This window comes from Oryzias latipes, chromosome 4 (assembly GCF_053564925.1).
Source record: "Oryzias latipes strain Hd-rR chromosome 4, Olatipes_Hd-rR_3.1".
NCBI classification, from domain to species: domain Eukaryota; kingdom Metazoa; phylum Chordata; class Actinopteri; order Beloniformes; family Adrianichthyidae; genus Oryzias; species Oryzias latipes.
This window is the reverse complement of record NC_136240.1, coordinates 8,037,200-8,055,152: the sequence shown is the minus strand read 5'-3', so window position 1 is coordinate 8,055,152 and position 17,953 is coordinate 8,037,200. Positions and strand designations below refer to the sequence as shown.

Genomic DNA, 17,953 nt, shown 5'->3' with positions numbered 1-17,953 from the left:
TTTGAACTTATTTTTTATATATGTCCTGGAGGACATGTATAAAAATATTAAAAACACCAAAGACAGTATTTTTCTTTATTAGAGTGAGTCTTTAAAAAGCCTTCAGCTGATCCAAAAAGCTGCAGCCTTAGGTCCTGTGAAAATTGGTAAATATCATTTTCACCACTTTTGGTTTCTTTACATCACTGAACTAAAGTTCTCCTATTTTCGAACTGAATCTTTTTCCTGATTCATACTCAGTACAAAAACGAAGAAGTTTATGTAAAAAACTTGAATGAAAGACGACAGATCTCAGCTGAAGATCAGCTGAATGAAATCTCAATCCCTTCTTCATCCCGAGTGGCAGCCTAGCTCCTGGCTTTAGAGGGCGAGGTTCACCCCATCCCCTTCTGCACGATGTTTTCTTATGAACAGACTGAGCTTTCAATGGAGAAGGTTGCTGGTAATAAATGTTAAACTATTTGATTACACTTCAGCCTGAAGCTGTGCAGAAATCCTCAGCTCACCAGATACTGGACGCCGCTGTTGTCAAAGTGCCGGCAGTTCTGCGGGAAGCGGGACAGCAGGACTTTGATCAGACTTTGGTACCAGGCCGGACTCATGGTCAGAAAGCAGTCCTGCAGAAACACAGATGGCAGTCAGCTAAGCGTTTCCTCTGAAGCTAGAGACAAACTTCTAACGTTCAGAGACTCGGAGGTTCTTCTCTCCGCAGGTCGGTGAAAGCAGTTTTCAGGTTTTGGTGTCTTACCAGCTGGGGGTCGATCTCCCCCACTGATTGGCTGTGCACGGCCTCCAGCAGCTCCTCCAGCTCAGTGAATGACAGCTTGGCCAGAGCCGCATGTTCCCCATGGAAAAGCCTCTTCCACAGGTTGTCCCGGCGGCAGTGACCCATGGCCTGCTCCACGTTGACCTGGATCTGCTTGCGGGCCGACGCCACCTCGTTGCTGAGCAGCGGGAACAATGGGCAGGAGTACAGCAGCCCCTGAGCCTCCAGCCTCCCCCCTCTCAGCGGATAGAACTCGTTGCCATCACTCGGAGTGGAAGCGCTAGCGACTTCAGAGGAGGAATCCTCCCAAAGATCCTGTTCGTCCCCTCGGGGCCCTGCAGCCTCTGCTCGATCCTGGGGGGCTCGACCACCTGGTTCAGCGGTATCGCGGTAGATCTGAGGAAGCTTTTTAAAGCGGCGCATATCAGCGGTGAGGCGGGGAAACAGCTCCCTCTGGCTCGTCATGATGATAAAGAAGCGCAACCTGCAGGCAGAAGTCATGTTAGCATCACGGATGTCATCTTCTCTGGACTTGCAGCCTGGTTTCCATCTAATTATACATAATTATGCCATTTTCAGCCAAAATACAGAAATTTGTGCCGTTATTTTTGGACAGCTTCAGCAGAACAGCAGAAGCTCTTTCGAAATTCACCTCTGAGCCCGCCCCCACTTCCTGTCACCCATTTGTTTACCTGCACTCCTGCTAGTTTACAGACCTACACACCCCTAACCTAACATTACAGGTGCAGCAAAAATGGCAACCAATGTTGGAGGTTTGAGCCAGATTCCAGCTCAAACGAGAAAACAAGACATACATGGATCAATTTGTCTGCAAGTGGATGCATCAGAATGGAGCAGAGCAGGAAGCTTGTGGCCACCCGGCGTATTTTTCACCACAACTATGATCTTTTTCAAACAGCACTTTTTCATCTGCTTCTGATTAACAGCGATTTGATTAAAGAAATTCTATGAAATGTGCAATTTTTAGCCTTATGCAGTTTACATATGTCAAACACAATCAGAAAAATGCCACAAGAACATGTCAAAAACACGAAAAACACTATTTTCATCAGAGTGAATCTTAATGTAAATAAAACAACAACAAATAAAACACTTGGGTAAAAGAACTAACCACAAACTTATGAGCCCAATGAACCACCAAAAGCTGCATGTCCAGAAGTCCTATTTCGTCCTGTTCTTTCTTGTTCAACACTGGTTAATGGTGTTTCCATCTTGTTTTGTTGCGTGCTATTATCTACTACTATTAATACTTTCCTTGAGGAACTGGTCCAACCATACTAGTTAGAAATGAGCTGCAGCTACTAGACTCCAAGCTCCAACATTACTAATGCATATGTTGTTAACAGTACCCTGCCTTCGCCCAAAAGGAGTTGGGACTGGCTCTGACAACCATGTGAGTTGAGAAGATGGATGTTGGTAACCCCTGGACACCTACTGATGCAAATATGCATCAAACCGCTCCCAAATTACTTTAATTTGATCTCTACTTAAAGACTAAAACAGCAGTAAATCTTTTTCATAGCTGACAAATAAATATTGGCGTCAAGGGGTCAACAGTATGAAGAACAGCAATTGTGGATTTTTTCCCTCCAAAACAAGCAGAAACCGGAACTGGCCAGAGTTTTCGTGGCTCTTTTAGTTAATAAATTTAAATAAACTCCAAGACTAAGAAGCAGCACTACGCTTAGCCACAATGTTTCAATGTTTGTTATTGCTATAATGTGAGGCAAAAAAAAGAAAAGAAAAAAAACAAGGATGGAGTTGGCACACAGAAAGAAGTCCTTAGAGGTTTGGGTTGCCTTACTTCAACGAACCTGCCCACTTTGAGACTTTGTAACGTAATCCAAATTCAGATCAAGGTCAAGTGTGTCCCAGGCATTTACTGGACTGAGTGACCCCCACCCCGAATGTTCAAAATAGGAGGTACCTGCTATAGACTTCTATAGAGAAATAAACAGCTATAACTCAGTCATTCTATTGGTCAGAATAATCATTCATGCTCTCATACAATTTTTTTAAAAATGTTTTTTATCATCTTAATTTTTCTTAATGGTAAGGGTTCTTTATTGCAAGTTATTCAAGGTATAGATTGGCCAATCAGATGTCTCAATAAAAGTCTGTGGTCTCACACTGAATGTTCCAAACATTTGACAGATTTTGTGTAGCCTGCTTTAATCGGTAGAGGTGTGGCCTTTCAACAAGGTTACTCTTGATTGGAGAGAGTGGTTGCCATAGAAATGTAGAATCACACTGACTTGGACCGATTACTGCTCACAGACTTTGTCTGGCTCCAACATGGCGGCGTCGGTTTCACAAAAAAAAATGGTTACATAACTGACTTCATTTGGTTGGAAGTGAACAGTTTTCTGTCACGCTTACTCAATCCAGTTGTCATATACAGTCGTGGTCGCAGCATTTGGCAGCATGCAGGGAAAAACTCTTATGATGCAAACGCAGTTTAAGGTGGACTGAGAGCCCCTCTCACCTGAGCAGGTGCTTCTCATTGTCGGACTGCTCCTCAAACGGAGCAGCGTTGTGACAAACCACCAGAGACACGTCAAAGTCATCGTGGTGCTGCAGGCCCTCCAGATCTTTGTAAGAACCCGAGCTGCCAACAGAAAAAAGGTCAGACTGATGCAGGAGCGAGGATCAGATGGAGCAGCGGCAGCTGTGCCTTCACCTGGTCCACAGATCCACCAGAGCGTACTCGGGCAGTCCTCTCTTACTGTCTGCAGCAGCTGCAGCCTTGGACATGCGCAGGGGCTTCATGCCGTAGGTGCTGGCATGATCGGTGATGTAGTTGTAGAGCTGGTGGCCCGTTATCATCCCCGTGGACACAGACAGGCTTCCTGATTCATATAAGAACAACGTGTCACTTTTTCCAACTCAAAGGCCTGTATTCTCACAGGTGCTGTTCAGGGGTAAAGGTTGAGGGAGCTAGCGAAATGGCCTAATGCTGCATCTTCAGGTTGTCATAAAGTGGTTTAATGATATCAGCTCTGATAATGGTGGAGGTAAACAGTCATGCACCAAATTTAAACAATGTTGGACAAGAAAACACAAGCTTAAATGTTTGAAGTGCTTCATCAGAAGTTTCTACTATCTGTGTCAATTACTTGTTTTGACCAATAAAGGCTTTCCCAAAATATCTAAAGTTTTTGAGGTGTACCGCTGCTTCGGTCACATGACATGACCACGCCCACAAACCTCACGGACAAACACCTGGGCTATGTCCGAATTCCCTCACTACTATGTCTATTGCAGGACCATCCAGTGCCCTGAATTTTAATGAAATTCAGACAGATGCTCACTACTTTCTTTTTTTTAACGGCAAATAATAATAGTAATAACAATGGATTGGATTTTTCTAGGCTTTTCCAGACACTCAAAGCGCTTACAATGTGTCCATTATTCATTCACTTCTCATTTACACTTGGTGATGGTAACAACTGAAGTACCCTCAGCTGCCCTGAGGCAGACAGAGGTGTGGCAGCCAGTTCACCCCTACAGCCCCTCTGACCATCACCGGGACATTCATCCACACTCACACACCAGTGGAGCCACACTGGTGGCATGGAGGGTGAAGTATCTTGCCCAAAGACCCAATGGTTAACTGGGAGGACCGGGGTCGAACCGGCGACCCTTCGATCATTGGCAGACCTGCTTAACCACCTGAGCCCTAAATGTGACATCGTCCATTTGGCAAAGTAAAAACTTAATAAATATGAGCATTTTACAAAGACTATTCAAGAATCCACTGTGTATACATACATTTTTCAAAGAAAAAAATCGTTCAAACGCAATGCATTGTGGTCTATATTCGCCAATTTAGAGAGCATTGATGTACACTTTTCACAGAGACTTCTGGGAATTTTCTAGGGCACTGGATTTTCAAATAGTAGATTCAGACAGCCATAGAAAACGGCGAACGCCCAGTGCACTAGCCAGTGAGTAGTGAAGGACTTTGGACACAACCCTGGTTTACAGAGGGCTTTGTGAACATCATGTCTAAATCTTTGGATGGTGATTATTTTGGCTCATCTGCTGCTGACAAACGTCCATTTAAAAATGTAAAATGGACGAAGCAAACATACTTGTCTGTTGTTGGAACAATATGATACAAATTCTATACTAAATTTAGAATAAAACTTCAAAGTTTACAGAGATGCGCATGTCAATTCTGACCACAGAAAAGAAAAAAAAAAGGATTTAAACCAGAATGCTGGTTTAAATGAAGACTAATAGTGTGTATAAAAAGCCCCCTTGTGGTTACCTGACAAACTGACCTGGCTTCAAAAAGTCAACATCTCTAATTCTATTTAACTGATTATGAATTGTCTCTCTGATCTTTCTTGATTTAATCCTTTAACGTCCACTCTCAACTCACTGGATTGTGGAACAGAGTTTGGGATTAAGTCATGTGTTTGCGCAACAGTTCATCATAAAGCTGAGATCAAACCCCACGGTCACCTTGAAAGATGTGATTGCGGCCAAATTTGGGGATGTCCGGGTGATGGGAGATGAAGTCGTCCAGGAAATCTGTGAGCTGGTAGCCCTGCCGGAGCGTCATGTGGGAACCCACCAAGTACTGGTGAACCACTCGCAGGTGGAAGTCGTAGCTGAAGGAGTGGACGTGCATCAGGTCCCGCACCTTATCGCACTCCTCAGTGAACAGCATGGAGAGCTGCAACAGAGCCGGAGCCAGCATCAGGATGCAGCAGGCTGAAAGCACGCCCGACCAACACGTATGGCCCAACTTCCGTCTGACTCCACGTTCATCTGAGTTTCTATTGGTGAACCTGCTTCTGAGTGACATGCTGCATGTAATTCATGAAGAACTTAAAGCAGATCTTCAAGTCTCAACTAGATTAAAAAACACTTATTTCAACCAAAACCAAGAAAAAACTTGAAATGAAAATGGAAACTGTTAATGACATGTCTGCAGTGACTCCTGGTGCAGACAGTCGCTATAAAACGTCCAGATTTTTTCACATTTATTTAATGCGGCAAATACAATCGTCATAAAAGAGTAAAAAAAAGAAGCCTGCAGGAGCCTTTCAGTCTATCAAACTACTCAGGTTACCGTACCAGAGTTTGTTTAAGCCCAGAGTTTGGTTGATGTGTCTGCTTTGTTCTGTGCCCCCGGCACGGCGATCTAATCAAGGCCATCTTGCAGGGGTGGCCCAAAGCTTGGTTCAGTGAACTCTGGCATCGAATAGATCTAATGAAAATTACTCAGTGTGCCAAAGCATCGTACGTCAAAGCTAGGAGGTCGGCTTCGTAACATGTAGTGTTAAAAATTTCTCAGCATAAAATCACAAAAAACTGAAGACAAGATGGTGCTCTCAGAACTGACCATTGAAAATGAAGTGGAAACTACTAAAAGCTGCCAATAGAGGTAAAATGCTGGCTAAACACAATGAAAGAATCAAATGTACATTTCTGTCCAAATAAAATTCTATGAAACAACACTTGGTAAAAATAACACAAACTTGCAAACGCAAAGATAAAATGGTTAAGACCTGACCTTTATGCACTGCCAGACAGCACACATTTTTAAAAACTTTATTGTACCAGCATCTTTCATGTGTTTTATCACTCAGCTGTGTATATTCCAAAGCATAAACAGACAGTTCTGTTGTTTAATTCCTAAAGCTTTGACTTTTATGAAGGTGTTTATGAGGGTTGGTAACTTTAAAGGATTATTATAAATTAAAATTAAGGATTAATGATATTTACTAACCTAGGCATTTATTTTTTTAGTCAAATGCTCTTCTGCAGACATTTCTTTCATAAGAGATTAATGGACAATAAAGAAAATTGATGATGCTACACATTATTTAAATTAACCCGTTGAAATCACAATATAATGTTCACCTTTGTCATAAAGGACAGAAAGACAGAGAGTATACTCCCCCCTTCTGCATGGGGAAGTATTTGTGCTCCGACCCGGATACGTAAAAGTTAAAGATGAACAGGGAAAGGTCGGACTAAGAAAACAATTGTGATCCAGAACAGGTTGTATGGACTGACTATTGTGGGGATGGACTTCGAATTGTTCTTTTGTGGACTTGAACATTAGCGCCCTGACTTTCACCACGTTGAAGGACTCGTTTTTCTGCACTAAGACTAGACTGGTACGAGGGGGGCGATGCTGAAACCACTGAAGGAGACACTGTTCCAATAAATACAGACAGGACCTGCATGAACATCTCAAAACAGTGAATGTAAAGACTGATGAGGAGTCAGGTTTGATTTTCTGGACAGAGCAGCAGCTGATTGATAGAAACAAAGTTGGAACACCCACAGCCGCCAAACCACAAATGGGGAGTCAGGCAGGGAGAAGAAATCACAAAGAATGTATAATCAGGCCAGAAGCTTCAAACCAACAATTAACCTCCAATTATCCCAAGCTCCCAATCCTCATAACTGAAACTTTAGAACATTCAGTTATGAGGAGGTTCCTGTCAGAACCTGGATCTGAGGTCCACTGAGACAAAGAAGACTCCCTTTCACTCCCACAGACAAAAATAGACAAGCAGATCTGAAAAGTCAGAAATCAAGTCTGATGGTAGGAAGCAGTTTGCAGGGGGGTGTGGCCTAATTGAAGGTAGACACCCCCTCAGAGAATGGCAGGGACATACCGCACAGTCAGACACTGGCATGGAGTCTGGAAACGGCCTGCAACGAGGTTTGGAGATGAGGCTGCCCTGATGGAGAGACCACAGGAGGACTGAGAGACGGACACACACACGGACATGGACCACACACACAGACAAACAGGGACCACACACACAAAAACGAGACAATAAAAACAGACGAACAAAGACCTCCACACACAGAAAAACAAAGACCTGCACACACAAAGACAAACAAATACCGTGACAAAACAGAGACCTAACACACAAACGAACACATACCTCATAATGGCATACGAATGGAGACCATGTACACACATGAATGGAGACTTCAAAAAACAAACAGCACACACAGAGAACTCACATACATAGATGAATTGAGACAACACATAAAAATGAACAGAAACCTCACACAAAGACAAACAGATACCTCACATATAGATGAAAGACACCACACATGGAGGAACAGAAACCTCACATTCAGTTGAACAGAGACCTCACATAGAGGAACAGAAACTTCACACATAGATGAACAGAGACCACACACATAGATGAACAGAGACCTCACACATAGATGAACAGAGACCACACACATAGATGAACAGAGACCTCACACATAGATGAACAGAGACCACACACATAGATGAACAGAGACCTCACACATAGATGAACAGAGACCACACACATAGATGAACAGAGACCTCACACATAGATGAACAGAGACCACACACATAGATGAACAGAGACCTCACACATAGATGAACAGAGACCACACACATAGATGAACAGAGACCTCACACATAGATGAACAGAGACCACACACATAGATGAACACAGACCACACACATAGATGAACACAGACCACACACATAGATGAACAGAGACCTCACACATAGATGAACAGAGACCTCACACATAGATGAACAGAGACCACACACATAGATGAACAGAGACCACACACATAGATGAACAGAGACCACACACATAGATGAACAGAGACCTCACACATAGATGAACAGAGACCACACACATAGATGAACAGAGACCTCACACATAAATGAACAGAGACCACACACATAGATGAACAGAGACCTCATACATAAATGAACAGAGACCTCACACATAAATGAACAGAGACCACACACATAGATGAACAGAGACCTCATACATAAATGAACAGAGACCTCACACATAAATGAACAGAGACCACACACATAGATGAACAGAGACCACACACATAGATGAACAGAGACCTCACACATAAATGAACAGAGACCACACACATAGATGAAAGAGACCACACAGACAAACAGAAACCTCACAAACAGACGAACAGAGACCTCACACATAGACGAACAGACACTTCAAATATAGATGAAAAGAGACCTCATACATAGATGAAAGAGACCTCACACATTTACAAACAGAGACGTCATATTCATATATGAAAGACACCTCACACAAAGATAAACAGAGACATCACACATAGAAAAACAGAGACCTCATAGACAAACAGAGACCTCATACACAGACGAAAGAGACCTCAAACTAAGAAGAATATAGACCTCATACATAGATTGAAGAGACCTCACACACAGACGAACACATAGAAGAAAAGAGACCTCACACATATATTAGATAGAGACCTCACACATTGACAAACAGAGACCTTATACACAGATGAAAGACACCTCACACAAAGACGAACAGAGACCTCACACATAGACAAACAGAGACCTTATACACAGATGAAAGATACCTCACACATAGATGAACAGAGACCTCACACATAGACGAACAGAGACCTCACACATAGACGAACAGAGACCTCACACATAGATGAACAGAGACCTTATACACAGATGAAAGATACCTCACACATAGACGAACAAGGGCCTCCTACACATGCGAACAGAGACCTCATACACATAGATGAAAGAGACCTCACACATGGATGAAAGAGACCTCACACATAGACAAACAGAGACCTTATACACAGATGAAAGATACCTCAGACATAGACGAACAGAGACCTTATACACAGATGAAAGATACCTCACACATAGACGAACAGAGACCTTATACACAGATGAACGATACCTCACACATAGACGAACAAGGGCCTCCTACACATGCGAACAGAGACCTCATACACATAGATGAAAGTGACCTCACACATGGATGAAAGAGACCTCACACATAGATGAAAGATACCTCACACATAGATGAACCGAGACCTCATACACATAGATGAAAGAGAACTCATGCATAGATGAAAGATACCTCACACATAGATGAACCGAGACCTCATACACATAGATGAAAGAGAACTCATGCATAGACGAACCGAGACCTCATACACATAGATGAAAGAGAACTCATGCATAGATGAAAGATACCTCACACATAGATGAAAGAGACCTTACACACAGACAGAGACCTCACAAATAGATGAAGACCTCACACACAAATGAACAGAGACCTCACACACAGACAGAGACCTCACACATAGACGAACAGAGACCTCAGACACAGGTAGAGACCTCACACACAGACGAATGAAGACAAGACACACAGAAAAATAGAGACCTCACAATAACAAAAGAAAGGGAGTTTACACTCACAGACAAACAGGGACCTTACACAAACAGAGACAACACACACACAAATAGAGACCTCACACAAAAACAGATGATTGCACACATCAGTGACACACAGATGAATGGAGACCTAACAATAACAGACAAACACTGACTCGGAACAGGCAACACAGACAGCCCTTTTAACAACAATCATGTAATGACACATACAAACACATCCAGGCAGATGACATACTAACACTTATAAACTAGTGTGACAAAAACTTTGGCATTGACTCATACACTTTGGTTGCCTCCTGGACATGAACAAATACCACCTTTTCTTCAATGATAATCTATCTTTTTATGTCTTATCAATATTTCCCTTGACCAAAGATTCACTTTCAGCTAAATGACATTTTTCAGAAGATTACACGATGCTGCAAAAGCCCGGATCTCACTACTGTTGCACGGCAGTGCCTCAGATTTTTTTTTGCCAAATCAATGTTTGTTCAGTTGAACAAATGTGTTGTTTTGTTTGTGAGCATTCGGTTCAGACACTAGGTCAGGATTTTACAGCACCCCTTATCCCCTTTTGTGACATCAGCTCTGTTTTCAACATCCCTAAACTATATTTGTTTTTTTTTTTCATTCAGTTATTTCTGCTGATGTTAAAAAATTTACACACTCATTTTCCAAATACCCACTGATTATTAAATTCACCTAAGAAGGAAAGAGGCAGAGTAGAGACAGGCGAGAATTCACATGAAACCCAACAATCTATAATGTCTTCTCTGACTGACCCTGAGAGCATGTTCTCTGGTGGAAATTGATGGCATTGTAGATTTGAAACCCTAAACCTCCCAATATAATAAACACATTTGACCAAAGGTTTGTTAAGTGAGCACCATCACCCCCACCCCCCAACCTCACCGCACACACTAAAAACAGAGGATTTTTGTTCGTTGTGTTTTTAGTTTCACGTTTTCTAACCTAAAAACACAAATAGATTATTTCAAACAGAAATGGGAAAAAAGAGAAGCATGGATGCCCAAACGTTCTACATCCCAAAAATCCAAACATAAATCGTGCATGAGTATAGAAACTGCCTCTTATTCACTAACTGCAATGAACTTTTTTGTTTGAAAACTCGACAGGTAACCAGGATGCACACACTGTTAACTACAACTTCCTTGCTGATTCTCTTCCACTCTCCAGGGTGTAACAGCTGGAGAGAATTATTGCTGTTTTTGTTTTAACAAGAGACTGAAACAGACAGTTATTGTCAGATGCTGTAGATTTACCTGTGAGTTGACACTTTGACCCATAGGGATGCGGGAACACTCCAGAGCGTACTGCTTCACACAGAAGTAACACCCCTGAAAACATGACAATGGGTTAGTTAAGGCAAGTTCCATTTTTACAACACAGTACAAACAAATGATCTAAAGAAAAATGCCTATTTTAAACATAAATGACAAATAAGTTGTAAAATCCTAATCTACAACTAGAATCTCAGTGTCACACCTGAAACGACAGCTCCATCAGCACGATCCCGCCTGGCAGTGCCCTCTGCAGGTGATACGAGGCGGTGCCGGGGGCGACTACCTGTCACAGAAAAAACATTGGTTTCAGTCTCACATCAGAGCCTGTAGGCAGAGCAGCATAGGTTTCAAGGATTTTAGAGTATAGGATTAGGATCTCTGAACAGACTTAGGACCTTTAGGAAACTTGAAAATAGTTTTAAGATGAGTATTCCCACACGGATGAAGACAAACCAAGGATGTTGGCTGATTTGGCAATGGAGATAAACAGGGGGAAACCTGGACCACAGCAGCTCTTACTGATGTTAGCTACAGAGAAAAGGTCGAGGGCGGCTCCCATCAAACTGATCTGGTCAGATGCCTACCCTCCAGCAGAACAGGTTCTGCACTGTTCCCCTCATGTCAGCATCAGACCCTCCAGTTTACCCGCTGCAGAGAATGACCTCGTGCAGAGCTTCAAAAAAGCCATTCTAATTGTTACCCAGGTAAACCGGAAAAAAACAATGGAAAATCAAAGGAGAATCAAAATACATCAAAGCAGAATATAGGAAGATTCTAAGGAGAACAAAAAGAGAATCAAAAGGGATGAAAGTAGAATCAAAGAAGAATCAAAAGAGATAATAGTAGAATAAAAGAAGAATCAAAGAAAATAGGAAAATCAAAGAATAATAACAAGAGGTCAAAAGACAATCAAGGGAGAATGAAAGAAGAATTTTTAAAAAAAATCAAAAGAGATCAAAGGAGAAAAAAGTAGAATTTAAAAAAAAGAATCAAAGGAAAATCAATTGAGAATCGAAACAGATTTAGTGGGTATCAAGAAAGAATCAAAGGAAATAAAGTAGATTCAAAGGAGAATCAAAAGAGATCAAACGAGAATATAGGTAGATTCTAAAGAGAACCAAAAGAGAATCAAAAGGGATGAAAGTAGAATCAAAGAAGAATCAAAAGGGATCAAAGTAGAATAAAAGAAGAATAAAAGAAAATAGGAAAATCAAAGAATAATAATAAGAGGTCAAAATACAATCAAGGGAGAAGGAAAGAAGAATTTTAAAAAAGATCAAAAGAGATCAAAGGAGAAAAAAGTAGAATTTAAAAAAAAAGAATCAAAGGAAAATCAATTGAGAATCGAAACAGAATCCAATGGGTATCAAGAAAGAATCAAAGGAAATAAAGTAAATTCAAAGGAGAATCAAAAGAGATCAAAGGGGAATAAAAGGACATTCAAAGAAAAATAAAAGGAGTATCAAATTAGAGTCAACGTAGAATCAAAACAGGTCATGAGACCATCAAAGAAGACTGAAAGGAAAATCAAATGAGAACAAAGAAGAACAATCATGGCTGAATCAAAAAAAAAATCAAGGGAGAATCAAACAAGAATCAAAGGAGAATCTAAAGAGAATAAAAGGGGAAGTAAAGAGAAATAAATGACATCCTAAGAGCTAAGTATGAATCAAAGAATAATGAAAGAACACCAACCTTTGGACTGTCTTCGCTTTTGTGCTTCACGTAGGAGAAGGACATTCTTCCCTCTAAAGACATGGAACTGAGCATGGCAGCACGAGCCCGGGCAATACTGCATGGGGGACACATGACGGGTTAGTCAGAGACAGACAATAGACTGTGAATCTGTGTAAACCACACTGGACTGAAATGTGTTTCAGGACAACAGACCTGCGAGCTGGAGAGTGAGGCCGGACCTGGACCAGGATGAAGCCCATGCTCTGCAGGTACTGGACGTACTGCTGCAGGAAGCTGTTGCAGATGTCTAGCAACCACGGCTCCTCCTTCAGCCGGTTGGGAAGCATGTCTGCGGAATCTGTGCTATAGCTGCGGTCCCGACCCGATGCCGTGGAGTCGTTGGAGCGGTGTCTCTTCTAAGATACACATCCAAAACCCACAGTATCATCACTCCTCTAAAACCACCACTCTGCTTTTAATGTAGAAATGATGAAACATAATCTAACAGTGGAAACTCTAAGAGCATATTCACAGACAGAAAGTCTGTCTGTAATCTTCTTTGGTCCAGATTGAGTGTGGACTTATTTTAGGTTGTATGTTTGATTCACTTTGTCTTCCTGTTGAACTTTCTGCAAGTGGACACAAATTTGTTAACAGAAGCACGTGTGTTACAATCGCTGCCTCAGTTGGTCAGAAATGAGAAGAACAAAGCATCAACTACATGAGCTCTTAAATGCTGCACTTGTTAGGAGAATCATTTTCTTGCTAAAGTTACAAAATCCAGAAAATGATCTTGAATTTCAAGAGCAGCTGTTTCAAAGTCCATTTTAAAGCTTCTGCTTTGAAGCCTCGTCTGCTGGGCCATTGGCCTCCATTGTATCCATGGGACCAACACTCCCTCACTTCTTCAGACAAGTCTTTGTTTGGTCCAGACCAGAGTTTGCATAAATTCACATTGACACTTGGTCCTCATTGACTTGGGAAATAAACATATCTGTTATAAATATTTACCTTTTTGTTGACTTTTACACATGTATTTGAAGATTTGTGTGTGCAGCAAAATACAAAGCATTTGTGAGCACATTTTTTTATAAAAGTTCTCAAGCTGTTTGCTCTGTGAGTGTGAATCTAGAACACAGGTGGGACTTGATAGAATCTGTGGATCTGAGAACATCTGGAGAACAAACCTTCAGAGCCTGACCACTTTGCTCCTCCTGGATCTGCTTGCGAAAGGCGGGGTCAAAGAGCAGAGGCGTGGCGCAGTAATGGACGAGTCTTGAAGAATGCTTCAGGATCTCCAGATCCATGCCCTGATGAGACAATAAAGAGTCAGAGAGGACTAGAGAGAGAAAAAAGTAACTCTGTGAACAGCTTTTCTTAATTCATCCACCAACATAAGTAAGTACTCAATCATCTAATATTTTATAAAACACAATTGTATTACCATGGTTACTCAAAACGCCAGCAAAGCAGTCAACATATATGACAAATATACAAAGACAAATAAGTCTATATTTAGAAGAGTAAAATAATAGCTTCAGTCAAAAAGAGATATAATGTCAAGGTAGCAGGTTTTGTGGTAACCCTTTAGTGCAAGAGCTTTAGGGATTCCCAGATAATCTGGAGCAAATTTGCAGTCTGAATATATTCGAGCGGACCTTGGTCCAGGACCAGAAACCGCTCTCTGACCCATCTCTCGAGGTGATCCCGGTTCATTTCCAATTAGATTGAGCTCCGTTTCGCTCTGAGATTCCACTGTGTGAATGAATAAGCTCCATGGTCGGAGTGGAACAACCGGACCAAAACGGCCACCGTAGCCGGTCTTTAGATGTAAACAGAATAATGGAGCGACAATGAGACACATGGAACTCATTAAAATGTGGTTGCATGAATTCAGGATCATTGGAACAACTTTGAACGTTACACACATAACTGTTCTCCTGACAATTTATATGCCATGAACATTTGTCCGTCAGTGTACCTTCAAAGCCAGCAACCGCCCTGCAGCATGCGTCCACTGTACCAAAGCTCAAGTAAAAAGTGTTTTACCAGACGATAAAGAGGTTTAAAATTTGGTTTGCCCCACCCTTGAAATTCCTGGCCAATGAGTGAAGAGATCTTCAGTCACGAGGTAGTGTGGTTTTACAAGCTTTGGTCCAAATCAGAAATGTCCAGTAGACCGCAGTCTCAATACAGACCAAACACAAGGTTTAGAACTTGATCCAGACCAAATTAAGCGGTCTAGACCAACGAACTTTGTCTTTCTTTCGACTACCGTAACTTTACAACCACCAGCGGAGAAAAGCAGCTCTGTGGTGATACACAACACTTCACAGTTGTGGGGTGTTTATGTTATCAATGTCAATCAGCCGATTCTGCCGCAGAGAAAAGTGGATATGAAAGGCCACCCTCTCTGTATCAGAATCAGCTGATTCACGTAGATTCATGTTAATTGTAATTTTCTTTATACATGTCCTCGATCATGAAAAATATGCCACAAGAACATCTTAAAACCACACAATTTTTATTCACATTGGAGTTAATGAAGACTAAAATGGCAGTGGACCAAAACTCCCTGGTGGCTAAAACAAGAACTGCACCTGCATCCAGTTAGTTTTTATTTTTAAACAAACCTCATTCTGGAAGTCAGAGGGTTTCAGTTCGTTTAGAATAAATTCCAAATTAACAATATATCTCCAAGCATGAAAGGACCATGGTTGTCATGACCATCATAAAGGCTGAAATTGAGGTCAGTGTTAAAATGGATTGCATACTCACAGAGATGGGCATGTTGGACTGCGCTGACCTCTGCTGCCAGGTCACGAACAGGTTCTCAATCTTCATCTGCCTCTCCATTTCTGTCCCCCAAAAACAGATTCAACCATCGGCTCTCAACACACAGCAGTAGGTGAAACCCCGCCCCTTTTACCTCTCCGCTCAGCAGCTTTCATCTCCAGCAGCTGGCCCCCGTGCCGGGCCACCACGTCCCCGTCCATCAGGGGACGGATGGTGCAGACGTCCCTTAGGGCCTCATCGAAGGGGAGCAGCTCAGAGGGGAAGTGGAGGGGGGCCAGACTGCGACCGGAGCCCCCCATTCGACCCGGCTCTTTACTGGAGGGAGGCGGGACAGCGCTCCGGAGCAGCGCGTCAGGCTCCATGGACGGACCGAGGAACGGGTTTGGATCCTAAAAAAGCAGAAGTCATGAACCAGACCTTCACTTCAACAGACAAAACGCAGAAGTCCTGAAGACCCACCCGCTTTCATCAAACGCTCAGAACATGGAAATCAAGGTTTACACTTTCACTCAGTTTTATGGAATTTCCAAACTTTCACTAAGAAAAACAGGAAAAAGATTCTTTTTGTTTGGGTTTCAGACATAAACCTGCAGGAATGTTCTGTGAATGCAGCAGCAGGAGGAGAATGTTCACCCTCTGCAGCATTCAAGTTAAATTTTAGACTTTTTAAGACCTTTTAGGACCATGATTATCAAAAACAAAGGTCACATTTTCAGCCTATATCACATTTTATTAATTTATTCTTATTTTATGATCAAAACTTTGGCTTCTTATCTTGTTTGTGGTCGTGATGCTTTAGCAGGCTTCCTCTTTTTCTTTTTTTAAACCAGCAGTGGGCATTTAGCCTATCGGTGCATGAAGACTGGTTCTGCATTGGTTCTGGTTCTGCCGCAATTTATTTCTAGTATTTGATTAAAATAATTGGGTTTGAAAAAATTACATTTTCGAATAGAAATGTGAAATGGAGAAGTTTCAAACAGCGTAATTTTTAAGGCTCAGATTTCAAAATTCAATTTTTAAGGTAAAACTTCTAAATGTCATAAATTCAATGCTTTAAGACTTTTTAGGACCCCGGAGAGCAGTCCATGGACCTTCAATATTTCAGTTTCAGTTTTATACACTAATGAGAAAATTCTTCATGTTTTCTTCTGTTCTCGTTTTTGGTCTCAACTGCTGTGGAGCTGCTCATTTCTGGACTTCAGAACCATTTTCGGTTGTTCTCAGCCTGTTGTGGCTGCTCCTGGGTGGGAACTTCTCCAACGTGTGGTGTGATGGGAGCAGACGACATTCAGCAACAGAACGCACGCCACGGACAGGAACTTTGGCTGAGTTTGTTCAGTTCTGGACCCACGTGACCGCAGCGTGGCCACAGGGTCAAAACCCCCACCTCCCGATCAGCACCCTGACAGATGAAGCTCTGTTCAGGCAAATTTTCTGCTGCTCTGCTCCGGCCTTCTGTCTGCGCTCATTAGTGATGCTGTGATGAAGAGGAGCTCGGAGTCTTAGAGCATGTTTGCTTTTGGCCACAGGACTGGCCGGCAGTGGTGGTGGTGACGGTGGGGGGTGGGGTGGCCTTTTATAGACCAAAACGTTTTTTCTGCTTCAGTTTCTGGCAGTTCACCCTTTTTCTTTGCAAACTTGCATAAAGTCAACTAAATGTCAGGACTACTTCACCCACACTGACCCCCAACAGGCTTCAAAGGGGCAGGTGATGACGTAACGCTGCAGCACAGCTGCACCTCAGCAGCCGCAGGTCCACCACCTTCTGCTGCACACATGCTGCCCCCTTGCAGGCAGAACCTTCCTCCGCATCTAACCCCCCCTCACCTGCTAACATGCACCACTGCCGAGCGCTGCAGGTTTCACATCACGACCTCTGCAGTCGAACTGGACTGTCGGGAATCCGGGCTCACTGGTTCTGAGGAGATCATTATTCTCCTGTCCAAGCTCACACTTTTCATAATGATCCAGGCCAGGGGGCACGGATTTCCCCCCCTTACAGTCGGTGGCAGTTGCTTGTTTTTTATTATTATTTATTTTACGAAACATCTTATAGAGCTAAAATGTATTTTATGATTGTGTTATTGACCAGAAGCTGACTGGTCCATAGAAACTGACCCTAACCTGGTTTTGGAGTTTCTACCTTACAGC

At 42.4% G+C, this 17,953-nt stretch overlaps 1 protein-coding gene across 7 annotated transcripts in view; it reads right to left on the bottom strand.

Moving 5' to 3' along the window:
- The window catches only part of szt2 (SZT2 subunit of KICSTOR complex), a 62,379-nt gene that overhangs the window by 1,274 nt on the left and 43,152 nt on the right, over nucleotides 1-17,953 (bottom strand). For 3 of the 7 annotated variants that reach the window (XM_023954046.2, XM_023954048.2, XM_023954047.2), the window contains 13 exons: nucleotides 15,936-16,191; nucleotides 15,785-15,864; nucleotides 14,194-14,316; nucleotides 13,220-13,422; nucleotides 13,025-13,121; nucleotides 11,532-11,612; nucleotides 11,309-11,383; nucleotides 7,432-7,497; nucleotides 5,258-5,471; nucleotides 3,468-3,636; nucleotides 3,273-3,395; nucleotides 749-1,250; nucleotides 507-617 (listed from right to left, as the gene is read on the bottom strand). In XM_023954046.2, coding sequence (XP_023809814.1) covers nucleotides 507-617; nucleotides 749-1,250; nucleotides 3,273-3,395; nucleotides 3,468-3,636; nucleotides 5,258-5,471; nucleotides 7,432-7,497; nucleotides 11,309-11,383; nucleotides 11,532-11,612; nucleotides 13,025-13,121; nucleotides 13,220-13,422; nucleotides 14,194-14,316; nucleotides 15,785-15,864; nucleotides 15,936-16,191 — 2,100 coding nt within the window. The remainder of the gene's footprint in view (nucleotides 1-506; nucleotides 618-748; nucleotides 1,251-3,272; nucleotides 3,396-3,467; nucleotides 3,637-5,257; nucleotides 5,472-7,431; nucleotides 7,498-11,308; nucleotides 11,384-11,531; nucleotides 11,613-13,024; nucleotides 13,122-13,219; nucleotides 13,423-14,193; nucleotides 14,317-15,784; nucleotides 15,865-15,935; nucleotides 16,192-17,953) is intronic. The other 4 variants (XM_023954049.2, XM_078945684.1, XM_078945685.1 and 1 more) reach the window with 2 other exon arrangements.